General features: G+C 47.9%; 1 protein-coding gene across 1 annotated transcript in view; it reads right to left on the reverse strand.

Moving 5' to 3' along the window:
* Positions 1–11,026: 11,026 nt before the first annotated feature.
* The window catches only part of DIPK2B (divergent protein kinase domain 2B), a 40,399-nt gene continuing 32,110 nt past the window's right edge, over positions 11,027–19,315 (reverse strand). Inside the window, exons 3-5 of the mRNA XM_064573960.1 lie at positions 16,867–17,040; positions 13,772–14,060; positions 11,027–12,591 (exon numbers count right to left, since the gene is read on the reverse strand). Coding sequence (XP_064430030.1) covers positions 12,251–12,591; positions 13,772–14,060; positions 16,867–17,040 — 804 coding nt within the window. The 3' untranslated portion in view covers positions 11,027–12,250. The remainder of the gene's footprint in view (positions 12,592–13,771; positions 14,061–16,866; positions 17,041–19,315) is intronic.

Below are 19,315 nucleotides of genomic sequence, written 5' to 3' on the forward strand. Positions count from 1 at the left end.
GTGGACATTGCTGCTATAAACATCAGGGTGCACGTACCCCTTCGGATCCCTACTTTTGTATCTTTGGGGTAAATACCCAGTAGTGCAATTGCTGGATCATATGGTAGCTCTATTTTCAACTTTTTGAGGAACCTCCATACAGTTTTCCAGAGTGGCTGCACCAGTTTGCATTCCCACCAACAGTGTAGGAGGGTTCCCCTTTCTCCGCATCCCCGCCAACATCTGTCGTTTCCTGACTTGTTAATTTTAGCCATTCTGACTGGTGTGAGGTGGTATCTCATGGAGGTTTTGATTTGGATTTCCCTGATGCCGAGCGATATTGAGCACTTTTTCATGTGTCTGTTGGCCATTTGGATGTCTTCTTTGGAAAAATGTCTGTTCATGTCTTCTGCCCATTTCTTGATTGGATTCTTTGTTCTTTGGGTGTTGAGTTTGATGAGTTCTTTATAGATTTTGGATACTAGCCCTTTATCTGATATGTCATTTGCAAATATCTTCTCCCATTCTGTCGGTTGTCTTTTGGTTTTGTTAACTGTTTCCTTTGCTTTGCAAAAGCTTTTTATCTTGATGAAGTCCCAATAGTTCATTTTTGCCCTTGCTTCCCTTGCCTTTGGCGATGTTTCTAGGAAGAAGTTGCTTCGGCTGAGGTCAAAGAGGTTGCTGCCTGTGTTCTCCTTTAGGATTTTGATGGACTCCTGTCTCACATTGAGGTCTTTCAACCATTTGGAGTCTATTTTTGTGTGTGGTGTAAGGAAGTGGTCCAGTTTCATTCTTCTGCATGTGGCTGTCCAATTTTCCCAACACCATTTGTTGAAGAGACTGTCTTTGTTCCATTGGACATTCTTTCCTGCTTTGTCGAAGATTAGTTGACCATAGAGTTGAGGGTCCATTTCTGGGCTCTCTATTCTGTTCCATTGATCTATGTGTCTGTTTTTGTGCCAGTACCATGCTGTCTTGATGATGACAGCTTTGTAATAGAGCTTGAAGTCCGGAATTGTGATGCCACCGGCTTTGCTTTTCTTTTTCAATATTCCTCTGGCTATGCGGGGTCTTTTCTGGTTCCATACAAATTTTAGGATTATTTGTTCCATTTCTTTGAAAAAAGTGGATGGTATTTTGATGGGGATTGCATTGAATGTGTAGATTGCTCTAGGTAGCATGGACATCTTCACAATATTTGTTCTTCCAATCCATGAGCATGGAACGTTTTTCCATTTCTTTGTGTCTTCCTCCATTTCTTTCATGAGTATTTTATAGTTTTCTGAGTACAGATCCTTTGTCTCTTTGGTTAGATTTATTCCTAGGTATCTTATGGTTTTGGGTGCAATTGTAAATGGGATCGACTCCTTAATTTCTCTTTCTTCTGTCTTGTTGTTGGTGTATAGGAATGCCACTGACTTCTGTGCATTGATTTTATATCCTGCCACTTGACTGAATTCCTGTATGAGTTCTAGCAGTTTTGGGGTGGAGTCTTTGGGGTTTTCCACATAAAGTATCATATCATCTGCAAAGAGTGAGAGTTTGACTTCTTCTTTGCCAGTTTGGATGCCTTTGATTTCTTTTTGTTGTCTGATTGCTGTGGCTAGGACTTCCAATACTATGTTGAATAGCAGTGGTGATAGTGGACATCCCTGCCGCATTCCTGACCTTAGGGGGAAAGCTCTCAGTTTTTCCCCATTGAGAATAATATTTGCTATAGGTTTTTCATAGATGGCTTTTATGATATTGAGGTATGTACCCTCTATCCCTATACTCTGAAGAGTTTTGATCAAGAAAGGATGCTGTACTTTGTCAAAAGCTTTTTCTGCATCTATTGAGAGGATCATATGATTCTTGTTCTTTCCTTTGGTAATGTACTGTATCACATTGATTGATTTGCGGATGTTGAACCAACCTTGCAGCCCAGGGATAAATCCCACTTGGTCATGGTGAATAATCCTTTTAATGTACTGTTGGATCCTATTGGCTAGTATTTTGGTGAGAATTTTTGCATCCATGTTCATCAGGGATATTGGTCTGTAATTCTCCTTTTTGATGGGGTCTTTGTCTGGTTTGGGGATCAAGGTAATGCTGGCCTCATAAAATGAGTTTGGAGGTTTTCCTTCCGTTTCTATTTTTTGGAACAGTTTCAGAAGAATAGGTATTAATTCTTCTTGAAATGTTTGGTAGAATTCCCCTGGGAAGCCATCTGGCCCTGAGCTTTTGTTTTTTGGGAGATTTTTGATGACTGCTTCAATTTCCTTAGTGGTTATAGGTCTGTTCAGGTTTTCTATTTCATCCTGGTTCAGTTTTGGTAGTTGATACATCTCTAGGAATGCATCCATCTCTTCCAGGTTATCTAATTTGCTGGCATAGAGTTGCTCATAATATGTTCTTATAATTGTTTGTATTTCTTTGGTGTTGGTTGTGATCTCTCCTCTTTCATTCATGATTTTGTTGATTTGGGTCATTTCTCTTCTCTTTTTGATAAGTCTGGCCAGGGGTTTATCAATCTTGTTAATTCTTTCAAAGAACCAGCTCCTAGTTTCGTTGATCTGTTCTACTGTTCTTTTAGTTTCTATTTCATTGATTTCTGCTCTGATCTTTATGATTTCTCTTCTCCTGCTGGGTTTAGGCTTTATTTGCTGTTCTTTCTCCAGCTCCTTTAGGTGTAGGGTTAGGTTGTGTACTTGAGACCTTTCTTGTTTCTTGAGAAAGGCTTGTATTGCTATATACTTTCCTCTTAGGACTGCCTTTGCTGCATCCCAAAGATTTTGAACAGTTGTATTTTCATTTTCATTGGTTTCCATGTATTTTTTTAATTCTTCTTTAATTTCCTGGTTGACCCATTCATTCTTCAGTAGGATGCTCTTTAGCCTCCATGTATTTGAGTTCTTTCTGACTTTCCTCTTGGGATTGAGTTCTAGTTTCAAAGCATTGTGGTCTGAAAATAGGCAGGGAATGATCCCAATCTTTTGGTACCGGTTGAGACCTGATTTATGACCTAGGATGTGATCGATTCTGGAGAATGTTCCATGGGAACTAGAGAAGAATGTGTATTCCGTTGCTTTGGGGTGGAATGTTCTGAATATGTCTGTGAAGTCCATTTGGTCCAGTGTGTCATTTAAAGTCTTTATTTCCTTGTTGATCTTTTGCTTAGATGATCTGTCCATTTCAGTGAGGGGGGTGTTAAAGTCCCCCACTATTATTGTATTGTTGTCGATGTGTTTCTTTGCTTTTGTTATTAATTGCCTTATATAATTGGCTGCTCCCATGTTAGGGGCATAGATATTTACAATTGTTAGATCTTCTTGTTGGATAGATCCTTTAAGTAGGATATAGTGTCCTTCCTCATCTTTTATTACAGTCTTTGGTTTAAAATCTAATTTGTCTGATATAAGGATTGCCACCCCAGCTTTCTTTTGGTGTCCATTAGCATGGTAAATGGTTTTCCACCCCCTCACTTTCAATCTGGGGGTGTCTTTGGGTCTAAAATGAGTCTCTTGCAGACAGCATATCGATGGATCTTGTTTTTTAATCCAGTCTGTTAGCCTGTGTCTTTTGATTGGGGCGTTTAGCCCATTTACATTCAAGGTAACTATTGAAAGATAGGAATTTAGTGCCATTGTATTGCCTGTAAGGTGACTGTTACCGTATATTGTCTGTGTTCCTTTCTGGTCTATGTTGCTTTTAGGGTCTCTCTTTGCTTAGAGGACCCCTTTCAAGATTTCCTGTAGGGCTGGTTTTGTGTTTGCAAATTCCTTTAGTTTTTGTTTGTCCTGGAAGCTTTTTATCTCTCCTTCAATTTTCAATGACAGCCTAGCTGGATAGAGTATTCTTGGCTGCATAATTTTCTCATTTAGTGCTCTGAATATATCCTGCCAGTCCTTTCTGGCCTGCCAGGTCTCTGTGGATAGGTCTGTTGCCAATCTAATGTTTCTACCATTGTAGGTTACATATCTCTTCTCCCGAGCTGCTTTCAGGATTTTCTCTTTGTCTATGAGACTCGTAAGTTTTACTATTAGATGTCGGGGAGTTGACCTATTTTTATTGATTTTGAGAGGGGTTCTCTGTGCTTCCTGGATTTTGATGCCTGTTTCTTTCCCCAAATTAGAGAAGTTCTCTGCTATAACTTGCTCCATTATACCTTCTGCCCCTCTCTCTCTTTCTTCTTCTTCTGGGATCCCAATTATTCTAATGTTGTTTCGTCTTATGGTATCGCTTATCTCTCGAATTCTGCCCTCATGATCCAGTAGTTGTTTATCTCTCTTTTTCTCAGCTTCTTTATTTTCCATCATTTCATCTTCTATATTACTGATTCTCTCTTCTGCCTCATTTATTCTAGCAGTTAGCGCCCCCATTTTTGATTGCACCTCATTAATAGCCTTTTTGATTTCTACTTGGTTGGATTTTAGCTCTTTTACTTCTCCAGAAAGAGTTTCTCTAATAACTTCCATATTTTTTTCAAGCCCAGCTAGTATCTTTAAAGTGATGATTCTGAACTCTAGATCTGACATCGTACTAATGTCCGTATTGAGCAGGTCCCTGGCAGTCGGTACTGCCTCTTGTTCTTTTTGTTGAGGTGATTTTTTCCGTCTCGTCATTTTGTGCAGAGGAGAATAGATTAATGAGAGAACAAAATGCTAGCAGAGTAACCACGTCCCCAGAAAATATACTCTAAACAAATCAGAAAAGACCTGAAGCAGTGGGATAAGAAGGGGAAAGAGAGAAAAAAGAAAAAGAAAAAAAAAGAAAAAGATGAAGATAAAAACGAAAACAAACAAAACAAAACAACAACAACAAAAGAAAAACCAGAATGTGATCAAATATGATCTATATGGTATATAGATCAGTGCCACACACTAGATTTGGGGTGTATTTTGGTCTTTTAGAAGAAAGTGTCTCCCAAAATTTTAAAGAAAGAAAAACTTATATATGTACAAAAATAAGGGTTGATATGATGAAGGGATGGAAAATGACTGTAAAAATGGAAATTATAAAAAATTTTATAAAAGGAATTGATAAGAAGTTGTTTGAAAAAAGAAAGAAGAGGATTTAAAAAAAGAAAAAAGAAAAAAAAAGGGAGAGGATGTGATCAGGCAGGGGAATAGAAAACACCATATACTAGAGATTTAGGGTATATTTTAATCTGTTAGAAGAAACTATCTCAAAATTTTAAAGAGAGAACAACTTATATATATAAGCCAAAAATACGGGTAACTACTATGAAGGGATAGAATATGACTCTAAAAATGAAAAATAAAAATGTTTTTTTTTTTTTAAAAAAGGGATTGATAAGATGTTGTTTGAAAAAGGGAAAAAGAAAAATTCAAAAAGAAATAAAAAGACAAAAAGACAGTTAAAAAAAAATTAACTTTAAAAGACTAAGGAATCATGGTAAAAAAGCCATGAATTCTATGTGCAGTAGTCCCTTAGCGCTGGAGTTCTGCTGTTCTCATTGATCGGTGAACTTGGTCTTGGCCGGCTGTTCTTGCTGATCTTCTGGGGAGGGGCCTGTTGCCGTGGTTTCCAAATGTCTCTGCCGGAGGCGGAAGTGCCCCGCCCTTGCCCCCTCCCGGCTAAGTCATCTGCTCGGGTTTGCTCTCCGCGGCTTTTGTTCCCTGCGAGCTTTCCGTACAGCTTTGGAGGCGGAGAGTGAAAATGGCGGCCTCCCAATCTCCGCCCCGGAGGAGCCGAGAACTCGGGGCCCCGCTCCTCAGTGAGCCCCCAGAAAAAGCCGTCAGTCACTCTCGTCTCCCCAGTCTCCGGCCACACCCCGTGCTCACCCGGCCTGTGACCGCGCGTTTCTATCTCTGGCCCCCGACCCCGGGCGGAGTCTCCAAACCCAGCAGATCCCTGCGGTGCCCTCCCGCGCGGCTCCTCCCGGGGGAGGAAGGGGAGTCTCCCCGGATCTGCCGCTTGTCGGGTCCCTGCTGGAGGAGCAGGGGCCCGACTGGGCCGCGGATCACGGTTTATGGCAGCCCCGAGCTGAGAGCCCGCGCCTGGGCTCCGCCTCTGCAGCCGGCTTCCCCGCTCCGATCCCTGGGAGCTCTGCCACACTCAGGCACCCCCGGTCTTTCTGTGACCCCGAGGGTCCTGAGACCACACTGTCCCGGAGGGTTCCACCCCCCGCTTAGCCACCAGAGTGACGTCCCTCGGCGGAGCAGACTTTTAAAAGTTCCGATTTTGTGCTCCGCGGCTCTATCACTTGCCAGAAGCGGCCGACGGAGGCCCCTCCCCCGCCGTCTATCCTCCCAAATATCGCCTCAGATTCACTTCTCCGCACGTCCTACCTTCCAGAAAGTGGTCGCTTTTCTGATGAGAGAGTTGTTGCTCTTCTTTTCTTCGATCTCCTGCTGAGTTTGTAGGTGTTCAGAATGGTTTGATCCCTATCCAGCTGAATTCCTGAGAGGAGACGAAATCCAGGTCTCCTACTCCTCCGCCATCTTGCTCCGCCCCCTTCCCTTCATTCTTAATGAGTAGACTCAACTCAAGACAACTTTGAGTTGATGCAAATGTCCTGTGTCTCCTACTTTCATCTGGTTTGAGCTCCCACTGAGGATTCTTGCCTGCAATAATTATTAGTGTGGTGTTTGCCAAGTGGTGACTTTTCACTCCCATCATTTCTTCTACACTTATGAATTGGAATTCTACCCTAACCAAGAGCTCTTGCCTCCCCCCCTTACTTACTTATTCAAGTATTTATTTATATCAGTATGGTCTCCTAAGAATTGACTTTAATTATGGATTATAATCTTTGACTATCACTATTTATTTTGTAGCTCAGATTGTCCCAGATTTGGCAACTGGGAGTCCCTTCAAGTTGGCTTCTGTGTCCTTTTGACATGCCCCCAATTTTCTGAGCATTTCCTTTCTTTCTGGCAGCATAAGATTATTCCAGAATCATCTTCTGCTTTCCTAGTCTTGGAATCAGCCATTTCTCCAAAGAGCTCTGGTTTCTTTTACTGGAGAAACCAAGACCAGGTAGTGGGGTGTTGCTGCTTATAGGTCTTCTCTGAGACAGAGCTGGGAAATAGAGTTCTGACACTCACATCTGTATTTCTGTATCTATCCATCCATGTATCTACAGCACAAATCCTGTGTTTTTAGTGATACTTCCAATTCCAGTCCAACCTTAGAGGGTTGAAGTTTGCCCTCCCTCCTTCCTTGCTTATAACTCCTTTCTCCAATGGTAAGAAGCCTGTCTCTCATTACCCACAATATATTTAGTTACCTGCTCAACACTTAAAATAATTTTGGAACAGCTAACCCACATCCCCATGGGAAAAATTTTACTAACTAGAGCACAATTTTTTGTGCATGGTTCTTTGTCTCCTTTCTCTTTCTTCTAAATCGAGGTGAAATTCACATAACACAAAATGAACAATTTTAAATTGTGTGCACGGTTCTTTTTGTCTTTAGCCTTATACTGTTGTAGTCGAAATGCTTACTTTTCAAGTTACTTAGGCTAGTTCTTCCGTGTTGTTATCCTAGTCATGTGTAACACAGTTAGGTCCACTGGCTATGGTTTGTATTACATCTTAGTGCAACCCACATCCTGGGGGATCTTAATTATTTATTTGTGGGTTGTGTGAGGCATTCCCGTGGTTCTAAGAGTCAGATTTATACAAAAAGTTATACTCAGAGAAGGTTGACTCTCTCTTTGTCCCTACCTCCATTCCCATTCCTCCCTTCTTTCCACCCCATTCCCACCACCCCCTGTAGGTAACCAATCTCGTTAGCTTCTGGTTTATTCTCTCTCTCTTTCTCTCTCTCTCTCTATATATATATATCTCTGTGTGTATATGTATTATATAATATCTTATATATAATATATATTTTCATATAATATATATTTGTATCACAAGTGAGCAGATACATAAATGTTTGCTTATACTCTTTCTTTCTTACATGAAAGTTCGCATCCTCTAAATACTCTTGGTGCTTTGCTTTTATGTTGTTCTTGTTTAGCTGTGTATCTTGCAGATCTTTCCGTATCAGTTCATAGAGATCATCCGCATTCGTTTTCAAAGCTGCATGGCACTCTGTGGTGTGGAGGTATCATGGTTTATTCAACTACTCTCCCATGTACGGGCACTTAGGTTGTTTCCAGTGTTTTCGATTATAAGCAACACCACAATAAATAACTTTGACATGCTGACTTTTGCAAGAAGGGCTGGTGCAGGATCTGACACCCTAGTGGGACGGGGTTGCTCTCCCTCCTTGTCTGCTCCTACAAAGAGCTACATGGGGCAGGCCACTTGAACTGGTTGCCCAGCTCCCCTTTGCTGGCCTGTTCCTCTCAGTTGCCTTTTGGAGGGTCATTATATCTGCAAATTCACTGCCCCCTGCCTGGGCGTTGACCCTCCCACATGTCTTTCAACCGCAACTGTTCCTAAACAGTGCCCTGAAGAGCTGCAGACAGACCAGGAGTATACCTGTGCACACGTGAGCCCAGCTGCACCAGTATACGCGGCCAACAGGCCTGGGGTGGGCAGAAAAGCCACATCTCCGCACACAGGCTTTCAACTGGCCAAGATGGCTTCCGCATTTCTCTTCAGTGCTGAGCGCGGATGGACTTCCCAAGGCCCCCAACATTACCTGCTTGAGGAGGATTCCCTTCTGCGCCTGGGGGAGGGCTGGGCTGAGGAGGGGAGGACAGTGGCTGCCCAGCTGTCATTCATGATCAAGCCAGAGTCTGGTTAGCAGGAAGCCGTAACAATGGCCCCAGTCAGACTGTCTACCAGCCCGCGGCATCCTGGCTTCCTTACGCTCCTCTGCGCTGGAGCAGAGCCTTGGGGCCGGGATCAGGGGGCCTCCCAGAGCCTGCCACACTCTCCTTGGCTCTGTGAGGAGCCCTTTTGTACTGGGAGACCCTCTGTTCTTGCCCTACATCTGCCTTCAGATACACAATGCCTCTATGTGCCAGGCTCTTGAGAGACACTGTATTATTAAAATAGGACAGTGACCCTGCGAGGGCAGAGCCTTTCCTCCCCATCTTATGCAGGCTCAGAGAGGTTAAACAACTTGCCCAAGGTTACACAGGAACCAGCCGAATCATTACTTGAAACCAGCTCTGTCTGATTCCAGGGCTGTAGATCTTTCCCAAAAGAATACAAGTCGAGCAAAGTATTGATTTATTTAGCAAACTCTTTATCCTTTAACCCTAGAGGAAACTTTCAGGCTCACGGAATCACTGGCGGGCAGAAGTCAGATGCTACAGGAGAGGACTGGAAAAATGGTCACTTGGAATGAATCGCTTGAACCCGTTTCCTCCTTCGAAGAGTTGGACTTGCCCGCCAGGCTGTGGTTCTGCCCACATCAGGCTGCGGCACGTGGAATGCATTCTCGTAGCTCAGTTCCTTTGCCATGGTGGTTGTTCCGTATTTCGTATACGGCCTCTGGTCCCACACCTAGTTCCCTTGGTGGTGGAGGTCAAAGGAGATGCCAGTGAACCCCAGGGGCATTCTCTGCCGAGGTGAACAGTTCATATTCTCAGGCACCCAGGGCCAGCTTCACGGGCACGCAAGCTCTGCAGTCTCACGGGGCCTGCACTTGGTTTCATGCTCTGTTGTCTGGCCAGTCTTAATAACAGGAGGCCCCACTTTTTCATTTTGCATGAGGCCCCGCAAATTAGGGAGCTGGTCCTGCAGGCCAAAAAGGCAGTAGCTAAAAACTCTCAGGGAAGCCGCTCTGTCCTGCGTATGGCCGGCAACGTGTCTCCATCTGTTTGGGTGGCTTTAACAAAATACCATAGACCCGGGGGCGGGGGGGCTGACAGGCAACAGACATTTATTTCTCACAGTTCTGGGGGGCTGGGAAGTCTGAGATCAAGGCGCTGGCAGGTTCTGTGTCTGGAGAGAGCCCTCTTGCTGGTGCATAGATGGCCATCTCCTTCCTGCGTCCTCATGTGGCAGGAAGGGCAAGGGGGCTCCCTGGGGTCTCTTTTAGAAGGGCACCGATCCCATCCATGAGAGTTCCACCCTCATGAGCCAATCACCTCCCCAAGGCCCCAGCACCTAATACCATCACCCTGGGGGTTAGGATTTCTAGAGAGGAATTCTGGGGAGACACATGAGTCTAGAGAACATAGTATGTGACAAACGCCAAGCAAAAGGGCCTAAAGAGTGTACTGTTTTTCGAGCACCTGCTCTGTGCCCGGCTGGGTTGCTGCGGAGAACACAAAGCGCCCTCACCACCGCCATCCGCCATCCGGAGGCTGCTCTCAGCCGGATGGGAGGGTGGGACACAGATCTCTCCGGAATACCCTTCGGATTAGCTTCACATGGGCACAGACCTATGGTTCAGGGGTACAGAGAGGGGATTCAAAAAGGGGTCCCTGGGGGCCGGGCTGTCAGGAAAAGCTCTGGGTCAAGGTAGGACTCAGACAGGATCTTACATGATGTGTGGGACTTGGTAAGTGGAGAAATGGAACCGTCTGAACCTCAGCCCTGGGTACAGATGCACACGACACATTCCCTCAAGGTTGGGCCTGGCCTTTGAACCCATCACTGTAGACTGGACTTGGGGAATATTGCAGGTTGGGTCAATCCTCTCCCCTCCAGACCGAGCCAGAAGGCCACCGTCTCCAACACTCTCAGGCAGCCCAGGCCTGCCCTTCCAGAAGCTTGGCCTGCCATCCTCGCTATCATGGTTGCCCCAGGGGTTAGTGCCTGGAGCTGTCAAAAGGCAAACCCCCCCAAGGCAAGCAGTCTGGTGGACAATGAAATAAGACATTTCTTGGCCCATCTTTAAATGTGAGTGAAGGGGCCAAAACTGGGTAGGACAGGGTGCGAATCAGCAGCCGAAGGGGAAGGCAAGAGGAACATGGACCATCTCAGCAAGTTGCTCTTCCTCCTGGGCCTCAGTTTCCCCATCTGTTAAGTCAGGCATTCTGACCTAAAGGTGGTGATTTAGAGGGAGACGAGAGGAGGCCGACTGGGAGGTCCCTAAGGGTAGAGGGCTGACAGGGAGGCTGGACAAAGGGTCAAAGAGCCCCCCACTAAGGCTTGAGGGGCCAGGGTAAGAATCCACATGGAGGCCCACATACCATGTGACTAAATATTTCAAAGGTATAAAGCAAACTAACACACTGTTGAATAGAATACGTTCTGTTGGCTGACCTTGAAAAATACTGTTGCAATGACCCGTAAGGCCGAGTTCAAGGAAAATTCTCAGACTCCTTCGACTGCTACACTGCAGGCCGCGGTGAGGACAGAGCTGGCCTGGGGCCCCGGCTGTAGCTGGCGTGTCCTGCTTGGGCCTCCGGCTCCAGGGAGCAGAGCTGGCCGCCGGCCCTGTGCTGCGCTCTCAACGTCGTCTCTGCGGGGAGGCCAAGGGCACGCTTCCCACAGGCTCTTCCCTGCCAACGACTGAGGGCAGCAGGGCCCTGTGGAACCTTCCTTTAGATATAGCACCAATGCCACTCTTAGAATGCCTCTGCTGACCTTCTCTGCCTCCCTTGGGCTCAGACTGGCAACACCGCCTTCTTCCCTCCTATGCAGCGATCTTCTTTAATACGATCCTTGCCCAATTCACCCTCGTCCTGACACCTGCTTCTCAGAGGTCCCGGACGAACACATTGGCCCCCCGCCCACTGCTCATCTGTTCTCAGCCGGGGCTCCTTCTCACGCCACGAGGTGCCTCACAGGAGCACCCGGGACCCCAGGCACCCAGACTGTGCACCTATCCACGTGTTTCTTTAGCCTGCCGTCTCCTCACTCCGTGGCAGTGTGGGCAGCATGGCGGGAGGGCTAGTGCGAGGGCCCAGGGAGCAAGAAGGGGGCCCCTCATGTTTGAGCCCGACACGGTCCTGGCCAGGGGCCTCACCTTCCCCCTGCCTTCCCTCCATGTCAGCCTCCACCTCCACGGCTCTGTCCCATGTGTCCTGCCTGCGCGTGTTTCTGGAACACTCTCTGTAACCACCTGCCCATGTCCCTGGCCCTTCACATCCCTGTCTTCTTTCAGTAACTCAAGAGTCTGGTGGAGAACAGAGGACACTGAGGCTCAGCGAGATCCAGTGACTGTCTGCGGTCGGGTCTTCTCCGACCCAGCCCGGGGCTTCTCCGTGACGCTGTAGCCAGCAGGGGCAACCGTGCTGTGCGGCACGACTCCCCTCTGGTCGTCAGAGTGTTCCTTCATTCCCGGGAAATGAAGGTGCCTCTCTCTGAATGTCCCAGGACGGAGCTGCTTCTTTCAACCTTGCAGCGACCCGCCTGGGCAAGGGAGGGCCAGGGACGTTGTCCCCGGAGGCCGGCAAGGCTCCAGCCGCTCAGAACTTATCATTATACTTGCAGTCTGGGTAGCGGTAGGCGAATCTGGGGTCACAGGTTCTCAGGGGCCTCAAGATGTCCTTCAGCCGGCTGGCGGCCCTGAGCACTTCGGGGTCGGGGTGGGCGCCCTCCCCACACTGGGCAAGTGCCCTGTCTATCTCCTCCTGCACCGGGGAGGGGAACTTCCCCAGGAGGAGTCGAGGTAGCAGCTGCCGACACACGAGCACCAAGCTCTGCTTCTCCGGGATGGTGTAGCAGGAGGGCAGCTCAGCCTGGCAGCCCGAAAGCAGGCAGCTGAAGATGTCTTTACTCTCTCCTGCCCCAGCGGCTGCCGGGCTGCCTAGAAGAGAGATGCACAATATTACACACCCTACGACCTGTGCTCCTTGCAGGGGAGTGGAGCGGGGCGGGAGGGGGGGAGCGCCACTAATTAGAATTGCTGGATGAATGTTCAGTGTCCTAGCATCTCCTGTCACCAGGAGATTTAGAGCTTGGGGGCACAGTGGTCCCTGCTGAGGACAACACGGGAGGGACTCTCTGTGCTATGGCAGGAGGAGGCCACGGCATAGAAAATGCGCTGATCCCCGCCAGAGGTTGGGCTTCGAATGGTAGGGCTCACCCCCACACTGTGATTCTCCCGTTATTATTGCGGAAGGAGTGAATGCAGGAAATGCCTAGGACCCGTCTCATCCGCCCATGTGGAGGACAACGTTGGGAGAAAGAGCAGAAAGAGCAGGTGGTGCCGAATATGCATGCAGTGGGGGCCAGTGGGACTGCCCAGCACAGTGGTTTCCGTCGCCCCAATATTCTGCCATCAGCCTCATTTCTTCTGACTCGATTCTTCTTAAGAAAGGCAACTCAGGAAATGAGTCAGTGCGGTTTCACTGGTCAGTCTTCGGAGGCCTTCTCATATCAGCAAAATCCGAGATCAGAGAAGAAAAGCCTCCGTCCTGTGACTGGGCTCAGAAAATGTGGTCACCGCTCGGGACTGGGATGCTCAAAGAGTTCTAGAACGCTCGCTGAGCCTGTGCGGGCGGGGAGAAACCCGATTCACTCATATACCACATTCGATGCCATGCTCTTTCATTTGGAAAGTTTAGAAAAAGCAAAGGTGCCCAGACGGATGGCACCGTGGACCAGGGCATCAGCCAGGTAGGGACGTTTCAGATAAAGGCTAGAAGCATCGGAGAGAGAGGCTCCGAGGAGGCGGATCCGGAGGTGGGGCCTGTGCCACACAGACGGCCTGGGACACCAGCAGCGCCCTAAGGATGTAGGCGGGGCCGCGGGGCAGAAGGCCCCCATGGACAAGGTCAAGTCCGGTTCCCCTTTGGAGAGGGAGTTGGAGCCCAGACTCAAAAGGAGAAGAGGGACATTTTACGAACTGGGGCTGCTCTTTCGGTGACACACGGAGACCGGAACGGCCCCAGGATGCGACCGCCTCCACCCCAGTCACCCCTCCCTGGCCCCTGTCACCCTGACTTCCCCTCTACCAGCTGCTCAGTGAGGCCCATGCTGGGTACCTTCCTGCTTGTCGATGACGCCCAAGGCGCTGGCATCCCGGATGAACAGATGCCCGTTGTTAAAGATGCCAAACGTGCCCGCGTCGACGTGGGTGAAGTAGAAGAAGTAGTTCAAGTCATTGCTCCTCAGGGACTCGAGGACACCGAGGAGCTGGTAGGCCAGGTCGGCCGCCTGGTCCGGGGCCGCGCCGTAGAAGTCCCGCAGCGGGCTGGTGCTGGTGCTGACCGCCAGTCGGCCGCAGGAGCCCAGGTACTTGGGCAGCGGCCAGCCCTCGGCGCCCGGGAAGATCTGCCGAGCAGGAAGGGGGAGGTATTCGAGGATGAGAGACAACAACTCGCCCCCGCCTCTCACCAGGAGCCTCCAGAGGGATGAGCCTCACCGGGCCCCCTCCGTCTCCGGATGCCTCGGCCGTGTGTCCCTCAGCCTATTCTGACCTCTTGGACCAGGGACCCCCCCCACCCTTTCGTTCCATTGTCGATGGATGAAGGCATTCAGAAAAGTCAGTCCCTATGTCCATGCAGCGGATGCATTTCAACAGGTTCCCCAAGCGAGGGCCGATTTTCCATGGGCTTCCAGATTCAGGGGACTATGTTTATTTTAAGAGCTGAAGAATCCAAAAAAAAAAAAAAAAATGCGACTCATTTTTGGGATTTCACGGGCAGCCCTGTCTAGGAGGAGGCCATGGGGTGAAACAAGAGGGTCAAGTTCAGGCCGATGTAAAGGAAAATATTTTCAAAAATAACAGTGCAGGCACACGTTCTGGGAAAGAACAAAAATCACGACAGTGGCCCTCGGTGGCTCGAGTCCGGGGAACCATGGCACTGGCTCTGGGTGAATCTGCCTGGCCGGGGTAACTACCTACTCACAGATGCTGCACCTGCCCCTGCCCCCCGCCTGACTGGAACCTTCTGACTGCTTAACACTGATCTCCGGAAGCATACAGTCCTGGGGGGTCTCCTTGGTGTCCTGGTAAGAGCACCACATTCGTGGATTTCTGAGATGAAAAAGGAAGGTGGGAATCCTGGCTGCTCTTTTCTTGACTATTTATTGAAGCAGTTGTATCTGGAATGGTGTTTCTTTAAACGAGGGAGAAATGACAGAAACTGTAAATACCACTTTTTTTTTCTTCTTTTCCTTCTTTAAAAAAAAAAAAAGAAGTTCTCCCCCTCTCGGACAATTTTCTGTAGTCTTCTGTCCATTTTAACCCACCCGCTGGTTGTGAAGAACCTTTTCTTGCTTCCCCTGCCCACCCGGGACCTCTCCCACTAAGTGCTGTGGAGGGAGGTCGCGGGCCCCCTGGCGAAGTCTAACTACGCAGCCGCGGGGTCATCCCGGGGTTGGACAAGGGTGACAAGATCCAGGCTCTTCCCAGGTGGGGCGAGGGGTGGATGGAGGGACCTGGTCCAGGCCTCTCAGGAGTCTGCTGCCACCATTGAGGTTAGGATGCTGGGAAAAGGAGACCCCCGAGAGGGACAACCAGCAGTTCCTTCTCCTTCTCTAGGATTTAAAATGCCAATGTTACTAGGCAGGTTTTAGCATATGGACCTTGCAGTCAGACAGCTCTGGGTTTGGGTCCCATTGCTGACATTAGCTAAGTGACTGTGGTTAAGTCACCTCACATCTCTGAGCACCCCCTACCTCATCTGGAAAAGGGGACAATAATAATATTTCAGTGGGGTTGTGGAGTTGTGATGTAAAACCATTCAACACAAACCCCTGTACACAGTAGGTGCTTAATAACTAAGAGCACCTCATTGATTATATATCAATATATATTAATTATTCATATATTAATAAATATGCATTAGACAGTAAGTTATATAGTAATATATTAATTATATCACATTATATTATGATTATTAATATATTATATTGTCTATTATTATATATCATATATAATCATATAAACTATATATAATATATAAACTATATAATATATTAATAATCATATAGATTATTAATAACCACATAGATTATTAATATATTATCACATATGTTATATATGATAATATATTATATAATTATTATATATTATGCATTATATAATATATATTATAATATTATATATAATATATAATTATATTAATAATATATTATATTAATCATATATAATGTATATGATTATTATAGAATATACATCATATATTATATATATTATAACTTATATGATTATTATATATCATTTTATATATTATATCGTATTATATAATATATTACATATTATGCTATATATAATAATGATTATATATTGGTTATATATATAATTATATATAACAAATAATATATAATAATAAACATCATATAATTAGATGTATCATAAATAATAAATAAAATATATATAAATATACTTATATCAATTAGGTAATATAGACTAAAATATGTAATGTAACAATGTAACAATGATTACTGATTATGTATAATTAATAACAGTATACAATTATATTTAAAATTAAATTGAAATGATGAAATTAATAATTATGTAATATTATGTGATAATAAACATGAAGTGTTTTTGTTGTGGCATCTTCCTTCTCTACTTGCACCTTCTCCCTCTCCTTTCCTTCTCTTTTCTTTCCCCTCCCTCTCCTTTCTCTCCTCCTTCCCTCATTCCTCTTCCTCCTTCTGCTCCTCCTCTCCCTCCTCTTTCTCCCTCCTCTCTCTAGCCCTCCTCCTTTTTCCGTTCCTTCCTCCCACTTCCTAGTTTCCTTTGTGCCCACACCGTGAGCGTCCTGACCCTTGGGATTTGGGGGAAATCGGTATGATTGGGCTCCGCATGCTCTGCGGATGCTTGCTGACTTGCTAAGTGTCTGTCTCCACCTCTGGACTGGAAACTGCAAGGAAATCGGGGCCACCATGACTGCCTCGTTGACCAGTGTATCCCCGGGTTCTAGTGCACCCTCATTTACTTGACCATTCCCCTACTGATGGGCATCTACCCTACTTCCGTTTTTCTCTCCTTTCCAGGTATGGCTGCAGGGCATATCTCCGGGTGGTGGCCCCAAGGCTCTGGGTAAAGGGGAAGAGAGCTCAGCCCAGGGCTGGCCCCCTTGGAGCCCGACATGAAGCCCCTCCCTGGCCGGGGGTCACTGCATACCTGCAGGAGGATGGGATGAGCATTGACAGCCAGGGTGTAGAGCAGACGCAGCTTGTCGCGGTCAGTGAAGTGGTCCATGAAGATGCTGCCGGCGTCGGCCACCTCAGCATAGCGCCGGACCACACGGTCCAGGAGTCGCTGCGACGGGCAGCGCAGGAAGGGGCTGGGCAGGCCCTGCAGGGGGTGGGTGGGAGAGACCCCAGGAGCGGGGGAAAAGGTGCTGAGCTCTCGTGGGGAGCCATCAGGATGGGACATAAGCAGGCTCTGCTGGTGGGGGAGACACCAGGGTTGGGGGACAAGATGGGCCTTGTCAGGGAGAGACCCCAGGTCAGGAAGGGGGAGTCTGAGCACTACTGGACGGTGGGGTGTAAGGGGCTGTGCGGGCGCGGGCTGGGGTCCTGGGGAGAGACCCCGAGGGCCAAGGGGAACGGACTGAGCCATCCTAGGGGCAGGGCAGGCGGGCACTGGGCAGGTGGCGCACCCAGCATGCACTCAACACGTTGGACCACCTGCATCTCCACCACCATCGCACCCCCACTCCGCCTCTCCACAGAGAGCCAGTCTCAGGCTGAATTAATCAGATCAGCCCTCTGCCTCTACCTTTAGATTCCTTCCACCATTTCATGACAATGTCACCACAGTTGTGACACTAACACACCTGAGCGTCTTCCCATGTGCCACTTTGTTTTTTGTTTTTTTTTTTTTTGTGGTGGTAGAGGTCATACTTGTGTCATTCCAGATTTTTTTTTTAAGATTTTATTTACCCACCTGAGAGAGAGAGCGAGAGCGAGAGAGCAAGAGAGAGAGCACGACCAGTGGGAGGAAGGGCAGAGGGAGAGGGAAAAGCAGACTCCCTGCTGAGCAGGGAGCCCGACGTGGGGCTCGATCCCGGGACCCTGGGATCATAACCTGAGCCAAAGGCAGCCTCTCAACAGACTGAGCCACCCAAGTGCCCCTACTTTGTTCTTCTTGGGCTAAAATTGGGAGGCACGGACCTCTGTTTATTTTCCACGACCTTCCACCCCACCCCTGTACCTTTCTCTTCACATTGAACAAACACAATGAACCCAACCTATGAATAAAAGGAAAGAAACAGTTAAAACTAGGGGCCTGGGGCCCAGGTGGCCAGAATTCAGCTCCGGGGCCACACCAAGCAGCTAGCTGTGTGACCTTGGACAAGTTCCTTACGCGTCTCTCTGTACTATGGGTTACACTGTAAGGAGAGGGGGCCGGTAACAGCACAATAAGAGATCGTGAGGATTAAAAAAAAGCTAACAGGTGGAAAATACTAGAACAGTGCCTGGCCAGCAGTAAGCACTCAATAAATGCTATCTGCTCTTATTAAATGGAAAAAGTTTAAACTCGGGGCTCCTGGGTGGCTCATTTGGTTAAGCGTCTGCCTTCGGCTCAGGTCATGATCCCGGGGTCCTGGGATCGGGCCCCGAATCGGGCTCCCTGCTCAGCGGGAAGCCTGCTTCTCCCTCTCACACTCCCCCTGCTTGTGTTCCCTCTCTCACTGTCTCTCTCTTTGTCAAATAAATATATAAATCTTAAAAAAAGTTTAAATCATCGAACATTACATCAAAAACTAATGATGTACTATACCTTGGCTAATTGAATTAAAAAAAAAAGTTTAAACTCCCAGCACAGAGAATAGTGGTGATAGCCAATGATAGCAGTGATCGCAAGAGTCCGTCCGGCTTTGCGGGTAAGAGGATTTTCAAGTTCTAAGAGCCTGGCTTCCAAGATGAAAGATCGAGGGCAGAAAGTGTGCCCCCAGGTGTCTGTAGATGGTGTTTGCAGGCTGCCTGCCTAGTGGAGGTGCTGACCGAGTGAGCCGTGGGGGTAGGTGGCGAGGGGCAGTCTCCAGAGCCCCGGACACCCGGGCACTTGGCAGGGCCAGCAGCCTGGAGCCCTCCCTCTCCCCAGCCAGAACCCAGGACGGTTGCAAGCACCACTGGGAGCCGGGAGAAGTCTTGAGAGTCTTGGAGGTTGATGAGGGCATGGGCAGGCTCCCAGGGTAGGATGCTCAACCATCCCTGTCTGCTTGGGACTGAGGGTTTCCTGGAACGTGGAGCTTTCAGAGCTAAAACTGGGAACCCGAGACAGTTGCTTGCTCACTCTACCACAGGGTCCCAGCTGGACTGTGGCTTCTGCTCCCAGACAAGGACCGGAACCGACTGGTAGAAGCCAGAGTGGATGCTTGTTGAACTACCATGATCTGGGTACCCAGTGAACCCCTGGGCTCCCCAGGGACGGAGGGGGCTGGTCCAAATCCTGAAGTGACTGGGCATGATGAAATGTGACCGGGGTTACCCGACAGTGTTTAGATGCCACTTCCTACTGCCTGGCGGCAGGGGGGGCGGGGGGCGGTGAGAGCACAGGAGTTGAGCTCAGGGAGAGAAAATTAAAGAACATTCCATGTTGGCACCTCTGAGTCTGTGAGTGT

Source organism: Mirounga angustirostris, unplaced genomic scaffold (genome assembly GCF_029215605.1).
Source record: "Mirounga angustirostris isolate CCGP_5_RB_7025 unplaced genomic scaffold, mMirAng1.0.hap1 SCAF_11, whole genome shotgun sequence".
Lineage (NCBI taxonomy): Eukaryota > Metazoa > Chordata > Mammalia > Carnivora > Phocidae > Mirounga > Mirounga angustirostris.